This window comes from Sardina pilchardus, chromosome 7 (genome assembly GCF_963854185.1).
Source record: "Sardina pilchardus chromosome 7, fSarPil1.1, whole genome shotgun sequence".
Lineage (NCBI taxonomy): Eukaryota > Metazoa > Chordata > Actinopteri > Clupeiformes > Clupeidae > Sardina > Sardina pilchardus.
Window position 1 is genome coordinate 24,403,483 of NC_085000.1, and position 14,978 is coordinate 24,418,460.

At 43.3% G+C, this 14,978-nt stretch overlaps 2 protein-coding genes across 3 annotated transcripts in view; both read left to right on the forward strand.

Annotated features, from left to right (window-relative positions):
• Positions 1-1,564: 1,564 nt before the first annotated feature.
• On the forward strand, positions 1,565-4,663 carry mon1ba (MON1 secretory trafficking family member Ba). Its single transcript, XM_062540083.1, has 4 exons — positions 1,565-1,945; positions 2,210-3,002; positions 3,737-3,881; positions 4,087-4,663. The coding sequence occupies exons 1-4, from the start codon at positions 1,603-1,605 to the stop codon at positions 4,318-4,320; spliced, it is 1,515 nt and encodes a 504-aa protein (XP_062396067.1). The 5' UTR covers positions 1,565-1,602; the 3' UTR covers positions 4,321-4,663.
• A 470-nt stretch (positions 4,664-5,133) lies between these two features.
• The window catches only part of gripap1 (GRIP1 associated protein 1), a 52,452-nt gene continuing 42,607 nt past the window's right edge, over positions 5,134-14,978 (forward strand). For both annotated transcript variants that reach the window (XM_062541426.1, XM_062541427.1), the window contains exons 1-11: positions 5,134-5,400; positions 6,642-6,708; positions 7,143-7,204; positions 8,166-8,192; positions 9,328-9,435; positions 9,959-10,121; positions 11,869-12,047; positions 13,221-13,269; positions 14,120-14,190; positions 14,407-14,454; positions 14,578-14,609. In XM_062541426.1, the coding sequence (XP_062397410.1) occupies positions 5,359-5,400; positions 6,642-6,708; positions 7,143-7,204; positions 8,166-8,192; positions 9,328-9,435; positions 9,959-10,121; positions 11,869-12,047; positions 13,221-13,269; positions 14,120-14,190; positions 14,407-14,454; positions 14,578-14,609 (848 nt within the window). In that variant the 5' untranslated portion in view covers positions 5,134-5,358. The remainder of the gene's footprint in view (positions 5,401-6,641; positions 6,709-7,142; positions 7,205-8,165; positions 8,193-9,327; positions 9,436-9,958; positions 10,122-11,868; positions 12,048-13,220; positions 13,270-14,119; positions 14,191-14,406; positions 14,455-14,577; positions 14,610-14,978) is intronic.

Here is a 14,978-nt window from a genome sequence, read left to right on the forward strand (position 1 = left end):
GTACCGACTAGGAACATTTCCAAATTGAAAATAATTGATTGACTTGACCATAAACACATACAAAAAATATATCTGTAAAATAGGCATTGGATGTCAAAATGATGCTTAAGGCTGGTAAAATCCATAAAGAGAGAGATTTAGTAAATTAATACTTTTGTACATGTATATTGAATAGTCTATGATTAGATGCAATGATTTGACTGCATTGGTAATATGATTAAATATGAATGAATAAAAGATTGACACATTGCTCTATGGGGTTACCACAGTTGACACCTTCATTTGAATACTGTCAAAAAACTGGTTTGTGTTTGCACATGAAAACTACATACCATTCAAGGAGACAATCTATTATGTGAAATCGATAACATTGTTGTGTATGTCCTAGACTCCATTTATTAGACCGTATGGTTTATGTATTGGGCATGTGCTGCAGATAGTGTATCTTTGCGTGTATTTTTACACAGTGTATCAATTATACCAGCAATTGTCCATGCATTTATTGTGAAATGCAGCTTGAAAACCCTCTGCTGGATCCTGTTGGCTGGCTTGGAAGCTTTGAGGGTTTTGGGTGGTAATGGAGAGGAAGTGCTGTACTTGATTTGTCTGTTAACTGAGACAGAACAACAGTACTTGAAGAGGTTTGACAGTGAATAAACTGAATGATAACCTTCCTCGTTGTTAAAATTGCAACTGTTTTTTGGTAAATGGAATAATAACAAACAACTTGCTTTTAAATTTGAATATAAAAGTTTGCTCATTTTTTCTACATTATTAAGTATTCCTCTGTGCATTTGTCGACGATACAGGGGCCTATACAAAGGACACACTGTGTGTCTGACGTAGTCTACAACTGACCCGGCAATAGAGGACTTTTATTTTGAAGAATGGGATCACAACATTCGTCCACTCACAATGGCCATAATCTCATAGAGAGAAGCAGCTGCAGTGTTCAGTCCTCCTCTGTCACACTGGCCGGAATACAGCTGAAAACTGCTACTTTTTTCCACTTCAGCCTTAAAACAGCATGTGAGTAGAGTATTTTTGTTGTCTTACTCATTATGTCAAAGGAACTATACTATGTATTTGAAAATCAGTGTTATGTCTGCTTAGGGGAAACGTGATTGTCAAGACACGTGTCTTACCATATTCACCAGATGAACTTTATGTCTTACCATATTCACCAGATGCACTTTACAGAAAGGGACTCCTTATATGTCTGGTCCTAACTAAATCGCTGAACTTGATCCCAATGTAGGCTATGTTGATTAGATAAGCCTGAGTAACTTTAAAATTAATGTGGGCAAGGTTTCAAGAATCTGAAAGGCCTACTTTTAACTTAAGCAGGTATGTCCTCCTGATATTCAGCAGAAATGCATTGGTCATTTTGATTAATTATATTCTGATTTATTTGTGCATGGAAATATTCAAGTCACTGTTCTGTGAGTTCCAGATATCATTGATCATTCACTACCATAAATACACTATGACACTTCTAACAGTCCACCAGTTGCCGGCAGAAAGGAGGGGCAACACATCTTTGACCAGGGAGACACCAATAAGATGTATGAGATCACTCACACAGGAGACATTAGTGATAGTATGAATGGTAACATGGACTCTTCTGACCACTCACTGCAAGACTGCAGAGAGGCTGCATCAGTTAGAACCTGTGGAACTGTACAGGGACTAGACGAGGAGCCTTTGGTGCAGCGGGCTGATGGAGATTCCCCTTCCCCCTCCCCCAACGGCAATCATGAAGAGGAAGTGATGACAGACAGTTGGAGAGGACACAGGAAGCATGTGTTCGTCTTGAGCGAGGCGGGCAAGCCCATTTACTCTCGCTATGGCAACGAGGAAGCACTTTCCACCACAATGGGTGTCATGATGGCTCTGGTTTCCTTTGTCCAGAGCAGTGACGACACCATCCGCTCCATCCACTCAGGTAACAGTCCACCATCACATCTACCTCCACCTCCAGTGTGTGAGCTGTTCTTGCAAATGAAACCGGTTTGGGCCTACAATTCTTTGCTGCCTATGATGGCCCATCACAATGTAGCCATGCCTCTGTTGCCATGGTAACTTTGGTAAAGCTGAAATTGAAGCCGCCATCCCCTGTTGTGTATTACGCTTTGTTTTGCTCTGTTAACTGACATAATTACTAATATATAAAATGCTGTGTTCTTCCTCCTTTCCTGCCTTCATGCAGATGGCCACACAGTTGTTTTCATGCAGCAGGGTCCTTTGGTGCTTGTCCTGGTGTCCAATAACAAGCAGTCCGAACAGCAGTTGCATACTGAACTCCTGTACGTGCACTACCAAATAGTCAGCATGCTCACCCAGGCGAGCATAACCCGTATTTTTGAGCAGAAAAAGAACTACGACCTGCGCCGGCTGTTGACAGGATCAGAGAGGGTTCTGGATGGTCTACTTGACCTCATGGACACAGACCCCAGCTTCCTGCTGTCTGCTGTGCAATGTCTGCCCCTGCTGCCTTCCCTAAGAGACTCCATCAGCCAGATTTTACAGAGAGCCATTACCCCGAACCTGGTCTTCTCCATCCTCATTGTCAACAACCAGCTACTCACCATCGTCCAAGAGAGGATGGTTCTCGAGGATGCCAGGCTGAAGCCCACTGACCTGCTCCTGATGCTCAACTTCATCACGTCCTCCTCAGCATTTCGTGGTGGTGAGATCTGGACACCCATCTGCCTACCCCTTTTCAACTCGGACTGCTACTTCTACGCCTACGTGGCCTATCTGAACCCTCCTGATTGCACAGTGTGCCTACTCCTCGTCTCCACAGACAGGGATGCCTTCTTTGCGGTGGCGGAGTGCAAGAGGAAGATTGAGGAAAACTTCAGGGCGCAGAATGTGCTAGATGTCATTTCAAGAGCTCAGTTGTATGATGTCGGCCATGTTGGCATATCAGATCTGAGGCACTTCATGTACATGCCTTTCACCATTCCTGACAAACACCACCAGCTCCCACAATTCACCAGGTGTGTACAGAGCGCCCTTCCGTATTCCATCTCACTCTGTTAAATTTGAATGAACTACAATATCTCAGCTATCTACAAGTAACTACAACTCATGCTGGCTCACAATTTGTATAGGAAGCATCATCCCCCCCCCCCCCCCTCTCTGTGGGTCTTCCAGCAATAAGAACATTGCAGTAATTCGGCCCTCCTGGTGACCAAAGCTTTTTCCATTTTGTGGCATCACAGTGACAATAAAGTTCTTACTTGGCTTGCAATATCACATAATTTGTATACACACAGAGACTACAGTCTGTGTTTATTGCCCATAAAATTGCCCAGCGGAGCCATTTATTCAAAAATGCGAGTAAATAAGTAGAGACTAGCTGACTAGACTGAGGGGGCTTTGTGAGACATTGTATGCAAGGCTGTGGTGCAATAGGAAACACATGATGCCGAGAGACGAGCCCAAGGTGAAGGCCCTAAGGCCTCTTTGTTCAGCCAGCAGTTAGGTGCCAGGCCCTATCGGCATAACTGAAAGAGAAGGCTCACATGTTTCGCGTCAAACCTCTCACATGACACTGCTGGGATGTTTGTCTTAACAAAAGCTGCAGTTATTTCCTGGAACATTACTGTGCAGTAGGCCTTCTGTGTGGTTTTCTTTTTTTAGATTGTCAATGGAAGAGGCCTATTTGGTTTTTTTGTGAGGACAAGAATGCTTGATCTTTATACCTTCTGTGTGGTTTGTTCTTTTTTAGCTCGTCGATGGAAGAGCCCTATTTGGGTTTTGAGAGGACAAGACTGCTTGATCTGTATCGTCACATTCACAGCCGGATACACAGCCGCACACAGCCACTGAAAATAATCTACCATGTTTCACAAAGAGAGGTGTTACTGGCGTGGGTACGAGCTTTTGAACTATTTATCAAGTAGCCTAACTCAGAGGAAGTGGGCTTTTCTTTAAACAATAAAATAGCAGGGATTATGCAGTAAAAACACTTTTAAACCAAATTAAGGAAGCAAAACAACTGAATACTTCAAATCAGGATTCAATTGACTTATGTTATGCAAGACTTTGTTTGTTTAAAACCATCTTTTTTTTCCTCAGACTACCAACAAGTTTGAGCTGTATGCCTGCTTTAGCCCTTTTGTCACAAAGTCGTCTGCAATCAACTCTGTCACCAAGTTATTACGCTGGATTAAAAAGGCAGAGGATCGACTCTTCATCCGTAGCCCTCCAAAGTACTCCACTGTAGCCATTTCGAGAGTGAACTCCAGTGACGGCCGGGGAAGCTCAGACAGACAAGAGGCATCAGACGGCAACCTGTTGTCTCTTCTATAAACAGCTCGCCTATAAGGTTCAACCACCAAACAGCCCTACTGCGACATCAGAGACTTTGAGCACAATAAAACATCAATTTGGTTATGACAACCAATAACTGAGCACGGAATTTCAGGGGTGGTCAACCATAAGCTATCACATGAGCATCTTTTTGTGTAATCACAAATAGCAAAACCCAGTGTAGAATCTTGTGGTCATTACAAAAGTAGCCTAGTCTATTTCAGAACATTAGGCCTACTGTAAGAGCATTGTTACAAAACTGCATGCATTGATAAGTGATAAGCCTCTTTAAAAACTGAGAACACTGTCTACAGGCCTGTCTTAATTTTATGTGGTTGTCTTGCTTGTGTCATTTTTGTAATGTATGAAAACCACAAATAAAGATTGATGTTACATGTTTTAAATATATGTAGGCTACGTTGAACGAATGTTTGTTGAGACTGAGCATTATTTATTTCCAAGTAAGTCAACTCATTGGGGTAGGCTATTGAACATATGGGTTGCAGTGTTGTGGACCAGGACGTCACACACCTCCTCCAGCAATTAAATAGATCTAAGCCTAAACATGAACCTGGAGGTTCTTTACTTTGCATTTTTTCATTCGTCCCAAAAGGCCCTTTGAAGACTATTAATTCCACCCTGCCTTTATTGCATGAACACACGTGACCAATGCAAAGGTTGAGCGAGTTGTGCTTAACTCAGTGACAGGTGGTCTGCTGCAATGTTTTAGGTCCTACCTCCATCTGGAGGACAGGTGCAATCACTACATTACCTTGCTTGCACAGATGTCAGTCAGTGTTTACAGTAGAAACTTCTAGGCTATTGATGCTGTCTTGTAGGCGACGCTTCCCAAAAGTTTGCCAAAGGCGTTGGTTGTACGTGGGAGTTAAACAATGCTTTTCGTATGGCGAACAACCTTAAACAAACCTACGTTGATCATTAGCTAATATCCATCTTACTCCCTCACCCAGGCTTGACCCCCGCCGCTAGGACCAATCGCTCGGTAACGTTAGTCCTTCCCGAGCTCCGTAAGTGAAGATGGCGCAGGCACTATCGGAAGAGGAGTTCCATCGAATGCAGGTAACCGACCTTGTTGACAGGCATTCCATGCTCCTTTCACACATTGTTTGCTAAATGTTTAGATTAATATTGTTACCTGGGGTTGTCTTGTGACTTGTATGCCTGGCTGCAAAACTGACACACATGAAACACAGAGGCCAAAACGCCTTGGAATTTCGTACACAGTGTTGACTGAAGAGTGGTGGTTTGACAAGCCTGTGACGGTGGTGGCAAGATGGCTAGCGGTGTTAGCTGGCTACTAAGCTAGTAGCAAGCGACCTTAATAAGCTGGGGTTAGTTTCGCAAAATGGGAAAAACCTCGAATGTAACAACCGCACGCCACTGAGACTCTGGTGGTGTATTTATCTGTCCTCGAAAACAGTAAACTGCAATGTTAGGAAATGCATTTCTAGCACAGCTCTGCTTGGTGGCTTGCTAACTAGCAAGCGGATGTTTTGCTTGCTCACTTCCTCAATTGAATCCAATGTATTTAGGATGAGAGCTATGCTAGCTACCTGCTCACTGGAAGCTAGCTAGCTTGTGACATTTGCACGAAAACGAAGGCCAAGGTGTCATGCCTAATCAGGGTTATTATATATTTGCTTGGATGTCAAACTACCTCACCAAATTGTAGACAAGAATGTTTGGACAGGAGTCGAAGAGTGCTCAAAATGTAGCTAATTAGTCCTGAGCTAGTCGTCTGGTCAGCTATCACTAGCCTAAAGTTAGCCAGCTAGCAAGGTAGCAATTCAAATGCCACTCAGCTTGCTGTTTGTTGACATCCTTAATAATTTGAACCCCGCAGTGAAACCCAACTCTCAGGTGGAGCCTAACCAGATACTGAGGAATTAAATTGGTAGTCAGCACTTAATGACGTTTCGGAAAACTTGGCTTTCCTGCAAGATTACAAAAAATATTACTGGATGTCAGAACTTGCTTATGGGAAAATGTTTGACAGTGTCTCAGAAACCTTCAGGCCCATATCTCTCCTGCTTTGAATTGAGTGACTTAATTAGGCCAATTAAAGTGGTCTTCCTCGCTGCTCGCCCACTGTGTGTATCTGTAAGGTAGCGAATTTGAAGTGATGACCACCACACTTTCAGTCCTACCCACCTAGATCAGTGGATGAATGTGAACATAAAACATATGGATACCAAAGATCATAGAGCGCTCTATAATCTTTGATGGATACTTTATAACTTTTTTTCACTTAACTTTACATTCTACTAATTACATGCTGTTGTCATAACATTTGATCTCAGGCTCAGCTTCTGGAGCTAAGAACGCAGAACTACCAACTCTCTGATGACCTGCGGAAGAACTCTGCTGGTAAGGACCCACTACTGTGCAGTTGTGCCTTATTATCAGGGTTATTATCAGGGTAGGCCTATCGGTCACTCTGCTAGATTATAATTAATGGGCATACTTTTTAAGCATTTGTTTACATATTTTATCCAGTATTGTTTGACAAGCTGACTGCGTGTGTTTTATCCATGTCTTTACTATATCACAGCCATTGAATTTAATCTTTGCTTTTTATGAAAATCATTTGTTTTCTCTGAATACCTTAATCTTTTATTCAAAAATAATGATCAGGATGTTTTAAAGTTTGGAAGTTAAAGTAGACCACAAGTAGGAATGTAAGATCGTATTATCCTCATGTTGTGTACAACTTCTTGCAAGTGAATGGTTTCTCAGGTATCAGTGGATCATTGTAGGATATTTCTTTTGTTTTTTTTTCAATATGACTTCTTTTTTTGCAGAGCTCAATAATGTCCGACAGAAAAACGTTACATTGGAGAAGGACTACATCAAAGCACAGAAGGTAAGATACTTCCCTCAATATTATCGGAATTTTGGACATAGGACCTCATTTCCAACTTAGTCGGGGTGATATAGGTCGGTGGAGACATTTTCAGTGAATTTCTGCCCTTCCTTATGTTGCAGCGTCCATCTGGTGCTAATCTGGTGCCGAGATAACGCAAGTCAACTGTAACATCCAGCCTGCCACTGAAAACAGTCTTAATCCACTCCACAGAACACCCGAAACAAATTAATAATAACGTCAGACTATCGATGCACATGTCTGTGTTGATAGAACAATAAGAAATATTGTTAGAAATAAAACTAACCTTGCATTGCATTGCAATAGCCTGTACTTTGTTCCCTGTATGGCAGTAGCGGATTGAAACTAGTCCCTCTAAATGTAATAAATCATTGAGTTGCAAGGTTAGTTGTCTTTCTAAAATGATTTTGTCAACACGGACATGTACATCGTTTTAATTTATTTGTATCAGGTGTGCTGTGGAGTTTAAACGTGTTAACTCAGAACCAGCCTAGCAAAGGGGAACGCTGCAACCTAAGGAAGGGGTTAAACGCGATAAAAACTGTCTCCACCGACCTATATCACCTTGGCAAAGTTGGAAATGAGGTCCTATGTCCAAAATTCCGAACTATTCCTCTAAGCACTCAAATCTATGAGACCGTAATCACCAGGACCAATATAGTCATAGTGTTTGCTTAGAGTAAATACATACAGCCCCTTTAATTCGGAAGACTTGCTCAGTATTTCAATGGCTGTTTCAAAGGGTATGTAGGACATGGCATAATAAATTGTATTCACTGTAATCAACTGTATGTGTCTTGTATAGCAGAGCAGGTCAAGAGTGAATTAGTCCAATTTGGTAATGAAATAAACGTTGATGCAGATGCATCTAAAGAAACACAGATTTTGTTGACCTAGATCTTACTCTCACCACATTTTGTTTTGTTTGTTTTACCTAAAGGCACTGAACAAGAGCAAGAAGGCTCAGGTAAGGCTTTTCAGTTAACCTAATAAAGGATACTGATTTTATTTACATGTATGATTCAAAAGTATGTGGAAGTCTAAAAGTTTTTAAAGAATGTTTGTAGAAAATGCAACCTTGTTTCATTCAGCTTGGTTTTGCATGTTGTATAGCCTTAGGCGATGCAGTGAAGCACTCTTACGGACTTTATTTAACAATCCCTCTGGAATTATAACTGATGCGGTTATTGGGACTTTCAAATATTCGGTGCATGTATAATACAGTAGATAGATAGATAGATAGATAGATACTTTATTGATCCCCAAGGGGAAATTCAAGAACAATTCAAGTACAGTCCACACTTAAAGAAGTAGTCTTTTGCTGTGTCTGCCGCAAAAAGTTCTTGTGTTCAGTTCCTTCAGTTAGAAATGAGAGAATACGCTTTTTGCTGATTGTCATGTTTGGAATTTGTCTATGTGTCTATATTTGTCTATAGATCAGAGAACATCAGTTGACTTGTGGATAGATGGTTAACCACCTTTGTCTTTCTCTTTTTGTTTTGATGAGTAATTATGAGCAGTCTCTGTGTCCATTTATGGACAATGTTTGGGACATGTGCGTACATTGTTCTGTTTCGGAGTTTCGGAGTAATTTTTTCTCAGTAATAGGCTACACTGAGATATTAGCCTATGTGTTTGTTTCTTTACTGAAGAGAGGTTGACAGCAAGGCTATGTTTTATTGGTTGTTGTCATTTGTTGTTGTGAGGAAATAGGATTGGGTATATGCCATGAGAAGTGATTGTCAGTCATCTCTGATTGTGAGGATAATATCGGAGTCCATAACAAGGATAAGTGTCTTGAAGCTGTGTCTCGTGATAAGTAGGCCAATGCACCTGCATTTGACAGTAATTCTCCATAATCTTTCATTGTTAAACTTGAGTGCATCTTTTTTTGGCTTTGATGGCCACCTGTGTCTCTCTGTGAGTGCTCTCCTTCCATCTGCATTAGGGCGTTGATCATCACGAGCACTCAGTGTCTTTGTGAAGCTCGTGATTGTCAGTAATCTGTCAAATGTTAGGGCTCGGTGTCTGTGTTGAAGCGGTGATTGTCAGTAATCTCTGGCGGCCCCTGGCCTGAGCTGATCCTGGCTGTGTGCCCGCAGGAGGTGGACGCCTTGCTCAGCGAGAATGAGATGCTTCAGGGGAAGCTGCACAGCCAGGAGGATGATTTCAGACTGCAGAACAGCACCCTCATGCAAGAGCTGTCCAAGGTGCTGGAACTTGACCACCCCATTCACCCCCACTGCACACAACAAACCTCTTTCCTCTCCCCATAACTAAAGCATTCTAGAGTAGATTACAGATGTGAATGCATTTTAATCCATACACATTCCCCATAATATCCATACTTATATATGATATTGCTAGTTTAGTTGGTAAATTTCGGTTTCTGAAGGGATATTTATACTGGCAAGATATACGTTTTTGTTTACTAATATTTAGTTTAGGTCACTAATTCCCAAAATATGACACAGTGCTTATATCCAGGAGATATTTAGATGTATGTTAATGCATCCTTTTGGAAAACACATTCATTCATTTTGTATAGCTCATTAAGGGGCGACCATTTGACTTGTGTGAGTCAATATCCAATCTTAGCACTCTCATCTGCTCTTTCATATCCTACATCCTACATCTTTTGGTATCTTTCTTATACAGTATGCTCTACAACCTGTAGGCTAACATTTGGCGCATGGTCTTGACAGAATTGCACTGTGTTTGCTCTCACCGTAGCTGTGCTCCCAGATCGAGCAGCTGGAGCAGGAGAACAAATCCCTGCGGGATGGGGAGGGCCTGCAGGCCACGGCCCCCTGCCCCGTGTCCTCCCCTGGGCCTGTGGACGGGGAGCTGCTCAGGCTACAGGCCGAGAACTCGGCCCTGCTCAAGAAGATGGCAGGTGAGTGGGCAGAGGCGTGCCGCTTTCTTTACACAAATGCTCTTGAGGCGGCCGGACAAAACAACTGACTGAAAATGAAATGTTGTAAAACCAAGTCGATCAAAGGTATATTTACAGGTGTAAAGTGTATATTCAGGTTTATCTGGACGATTGTTTGTTGACATTTGATTTTTTGTGGAGCAGCTTTCAAAAGGAGTGTAAAGCACTGAGATGTGTACAGTAGATACTTTAAAGGATAGTTATACCTTGGGAACGGATCGTGTTGTTAGCAGCCAACATGAACAGGTCAGCAAAACGGGACTCTAAGGGCTCTGAGGACTGCAGGTGATCTGCTGAAGCAATCAAAACTTTACAGCCCTAGGCCACAGAATGCTGTCTAGCGGGCCTGACATGATACGTTCAGTGCTGTCATGTATGACTATCAGATGTTCCTAGTTTTACGAGCCAGACTGAAGTCCTAAAAGTCTTCTAATCTACTTCTTGTTGAGTAACTTATAGGAAATATATCTTTGCAATCAATCAGGCCTGGAATTTCATAATTTTAGGGACAAGGCCACTTGGCCCTCGGTTGGGCATATTTGGCAGGGGGCACAAAGGCCACAAGTCAGGGCACCAAGGCGGAAGTTAACTCCAACTACCATGGCAGTCATGGCCGCCGTGAAATTTCAACTCTGTTTGCAGTACTGAATGAGCTACATTATTGAAAACAACTCCGGTCCATGGTACTTAAACTGTTTAATAAACCTCTTATTTGTTTAAAAGTTTTATAAACAAGCCTTAACTATTTAACCTATAAACATTTTAGCCATGGAGTACTTGATCCGTACAGAGTGGCAAAAGCTACTGTTATCATGATAAATGGGCTTCAACCGCAAAAGAAGACTATCTCTTTTCCCCTCCGGCGATAACTCTAATGTTCGCTCTTTACGTATGGATTGGTTCTGCTGTTTAGTGTACCAGCGGTGTTTGGCTCTACAGAATAGCCAGTCGTTTCACTGGGTGATTTTATAATAATGCGTTAATGATTTTAGATGGACTGTGGTCCAGAGGTTTCTATTGTATTGCCAGACATTGAAGAACCCTGTAGTGTCAGCATTCCCCGCTGAGGCAGACTACATATCAAGGCTTTAAACTCCACCCTGCTGGGGCCAGATAACGGTTAAATCTTGAACTTTGATTTTGCTGCATTACAGCAGGAAAGGCAGATAGATGCCTGTTTTTACGATCCCCCCCCTGGATTTTGCACTGCTGATTGAGGATGTCAGTGAGTTATGAGGGTTAGCGTTTTCATTGCATACTTGTGTATGTGTTCCCTTCTTCCTCCAGCTCCCCAGTGTGTGTGTGTGCTGCCTGTGCCCTGCTTTTCAGATAGAATAGAATAGAATAGAATAGAATATATACTTTTTTGATCCCGTGAGGGAAATTCGGTTTCTCTGCATTTAACCCAATTTAACCCGAATTAGTGAACACACACAGCACACACACAGTAAAGTGAATCACACACTAACCCAGAGCAGTGAGCTGCCTGCAACCAACCAGCGGCGCTCGGGGAGCAGTGAGGGGTTAGGTGCCTTGCTCAAGGGCACTTCAGCCGCGGTGGACTGGTCGGGGATCGAACCGGCAACCCTCCGGTTACAAACCCCGAAGCCCTAACCAGTACACCATGGCTGCCCCCTGTGTAGGCATGCTCTCAATCACGCATGCGTTTGGTGTTTTTGTTTGTGTGTTTGTGTTTGTTTCCACTCAGCCCTTCAAGAGCGGCAGGAGAGCCAGTCGAGGAGTCCGCGGGGAGCCGAGGTCACAGACGGCAGTGCGCCGGTGACAGATGGGGCCGTTGACAGTAATGGGGTGCAGCCGCACCCTGACGCCAGCGGGAGTGTGGGCACGGAGGATGGCGAGACGGGGCACAGTGATAGGCTGGCACAGGTAAGGAAGACAAATGTGGACTAAAGGCCTTTTACATACTCGACACATTAGTCACTGAGCGCGGAGTGTGTGACGTCACCAAAAGCGCTATAAGCCATTATGCTTGCGCTTTGTCAGCATGACACTAGTTGCCTTCTTCGAGGTGAAGAGAGGCCATCACCACCAACTCTGCACACTGTCAAAGAACCAAACATTGTAAACAAGAGGACCAGCTAACAGTGTCAAGAACAGTTTGAGCAGCAGAGCTACTTTGGTTGAAAATAAATCTGTTTTTTAGACCTGCCTTTTCCTGGATGTTCTTTTCACTGTTGATTAAAGTAGTCAAGGTAAACATTGTTGTTTCTTCATTGGGAAAGTACCCAAACAGCATAGCTCAACTCTCCTGGTAAAATTTAGGAATAGATATACCTGCTAATAATTCCCCCATTAGGCAACTCTTGCTGGTAACTTTTCCAGCTGACTATTAAAACTTCACGAATGTTTAAGCTAGCCTACTAATCACATTCACTTGTGGTGCAGCTCTTGCTGGTAACTTGGTTTAGCTTTCTTCCTCAACTGGTGATTCAAACTTCATGATATACTGTGAACAGTGCCATTCCCCTCTGATACAACTCTTGCTGGTAATCGTAAACTAACTAGTCAAACAGTCAAACTCATGACTATAGTTCACAAATCGGTTTCAATTCTGCTACAAAACACTTACTCTCTGATGCCCATTTTTAAATCATTTTATTAAGCTACTTTCAGTCACGTTGTATGCGATAATAAGCCTTTTAAGTTTATTTAGGATGTGAGCTATATGAAATACTGACATGTTGGGCTTCTATTGTCTGATGTCTGTTAATCTATGAGTGAACTTACAGTAGCAGACGTGGTTCTGGTGCCTGTAGAAGCACACCTGCTCCCTGGTCTTGACCTCTAGCTCGTACATCTTGCTTTCGATGTTGCGCACCGTACGCGGTAGTCAGAAAATATCAGCTGCACGCGCAAGGCTGAAGTTCCAGCGCACCAACTTTTTCGGTGCTTTTTGTGTCTCGTGAAGCTTACAGTACTCTCAGTGAGATTCCGATGTGAACTTTGACTGGACTTTTTGCTCTTTTGATTTTGTCCCTTCCTAACCTCCTCTTTCCTCCATTGCCTCTCTCCTCCCCCCTCCCCTTGTCTGGAGTGCAGGCAGAGACGAAGTGTACTACCCTGGAACAGCGGGTGAATGAGCTGAGCGGTGAGTGCCCCCTCCCTCCTCTCCCTTGACTTCAGTGCATCTTCTGCGAAGTTGACTAGGAGAGCAGCAGAGGTGAACCCGACCTCTTTTGACCGGAGCTGTCGCTCTTGTTCTTGTTGACGTCACAGAATACCAGCGGACACGGTTCCACTGTTCAGACTCCGAGCCCTTTCTCTTGACTGCTGCATCAATGTGCAAACGCACATAACTTCCCACCCAGTATTGCAGAGTCTGCATTTATTATTTCTCGCTTTTCTGTGATTACAAGGAGAGTGCTCGTTAAATGATACATAAACATTGTCTGTTGAAAAGGTTGTTGATGAACACAACAGGGGGCAGCTTTTTGCCCAATATTTCTGGGCAGTCACATGACATGATTTCTACTTCTACCTGGAATACCATAATCATCTGTTCACTGTTGATTAAAGTAGTCGAGGTACTGTAAACATTGTTTCCCATTTATAATTTATAATTGGGAAAGTGCCCTAACAGCATCACTCAACTTGCCTGGTACAATTTGAGAATAGAGTCTGGGGACTCACGATTGGGAAATGTTATCAACAACAGCATGTTGACGGGCATAAACGTTACTTTCTACTATGCCCAAACTTTACAAATTGGCAGTCAGGAAACGATGTATCTGGGGTCTGATGGAAGCGTTAGTGTGGTATGGTGTTCTGGACTAGTACAGTATCTCCCCGAAATGACATCTGGGTGGGCGTGTCCAGACTACCACTCAGAAGCTTTGTTCAAAAAGTTTCCCTGTGTTGTCATCTGTGCTGTGTTGCTGATGCTGAATGTGTGTGTGTGTGTGTGTGTGTGTGTGTGTGTGTGTGTGTGTCTTCATCAGAGGTGGAACTCAAGCTGCAGACGGAGATGGAGGAGAAGCTCCTGCTGAAAGGGCAGCTCCAGACTCTAGAGGTGAGACTACTCAACCCCCCCCCACCCCCACCCCCACCCCCACCAAGCGATGTACATGACACACGGCACTTCTGTGTGTGGAACACTGTAATACCGCGAAAGCTTGGTTACACAGAAAACCCTCATCCGCTTACCCTCACTAAAATGCAGAACTGACATACAAAAATAGCTCATTTATGTATTTGTTTGACTGTGTGCACTTTCTCCCCACACCAGTCCTCCAAGCAGGCCGACGTGAGCAAACTTAATGAGGAACTGGCAAAGGTAACCACAGGCCTTTTTCTTGTGTTCAGTCCGCATTTCCTGACACGCCGGCTTGCGCCTGTCGACGTTGACGTGGTTGCTACGGATATGTGACCAGCGTTGTTTTTTTTCACTTTGTTTCAGCTCGCGGATAAACTCAAGAAAAAGCAGGAGAGGTGAGTTATGGTGGTGCTGACGGTGCAACGGGCTAGGATGCCTCTGTTTGTCACGGCGCGTTCCCGACTTACAGAAGTTTACAGTCTGGATAATGAGATTCCGCATCTGTATGCGAGTCACACCTGGCGGTGTGGGAGTGGGACCCGGAACACTCATCACTGAGAAAGAATACTTCCGAGAGGCAACTTATTAGTTCTGCGCTGAGCAGGAATTTGTTTTGTTTGCTTTGCCACTGATTGGTGGTTAATGGATCATTTTTGCCCTCCAGGCATGATGGGCTGTAGCTGTGTGGTTTTTTTTTTTCATTTTTGCTCCTTAATACACAGCACTGCAGCCTCCAGGAGAGGGAGACAGGGAGAGATGTTTGG

Coding starts and splice junctions, on each gene's coding strand:
- mon1ba (XM_062540083.1), top strand. CDS start 1,603: ATGAATGGTAACATGGACTCTTCTGACCACTCACTGCAAGACTGCAGA. Junction 3,003..3,736: donor CAGCTCCCACAATTCACCAG/GTGTGTACAGAG, acceptor GTTCTTTTTTAG/CTCGTCGATGGAAGAGCCCT. Junction 3,882..4,086: donor GAGAGGTGTTACTGGCGTGG/GTACGAGCTTTT, acceptor TTTTTTCCTCAG/ACTACCAACAAGTTTGAGCT.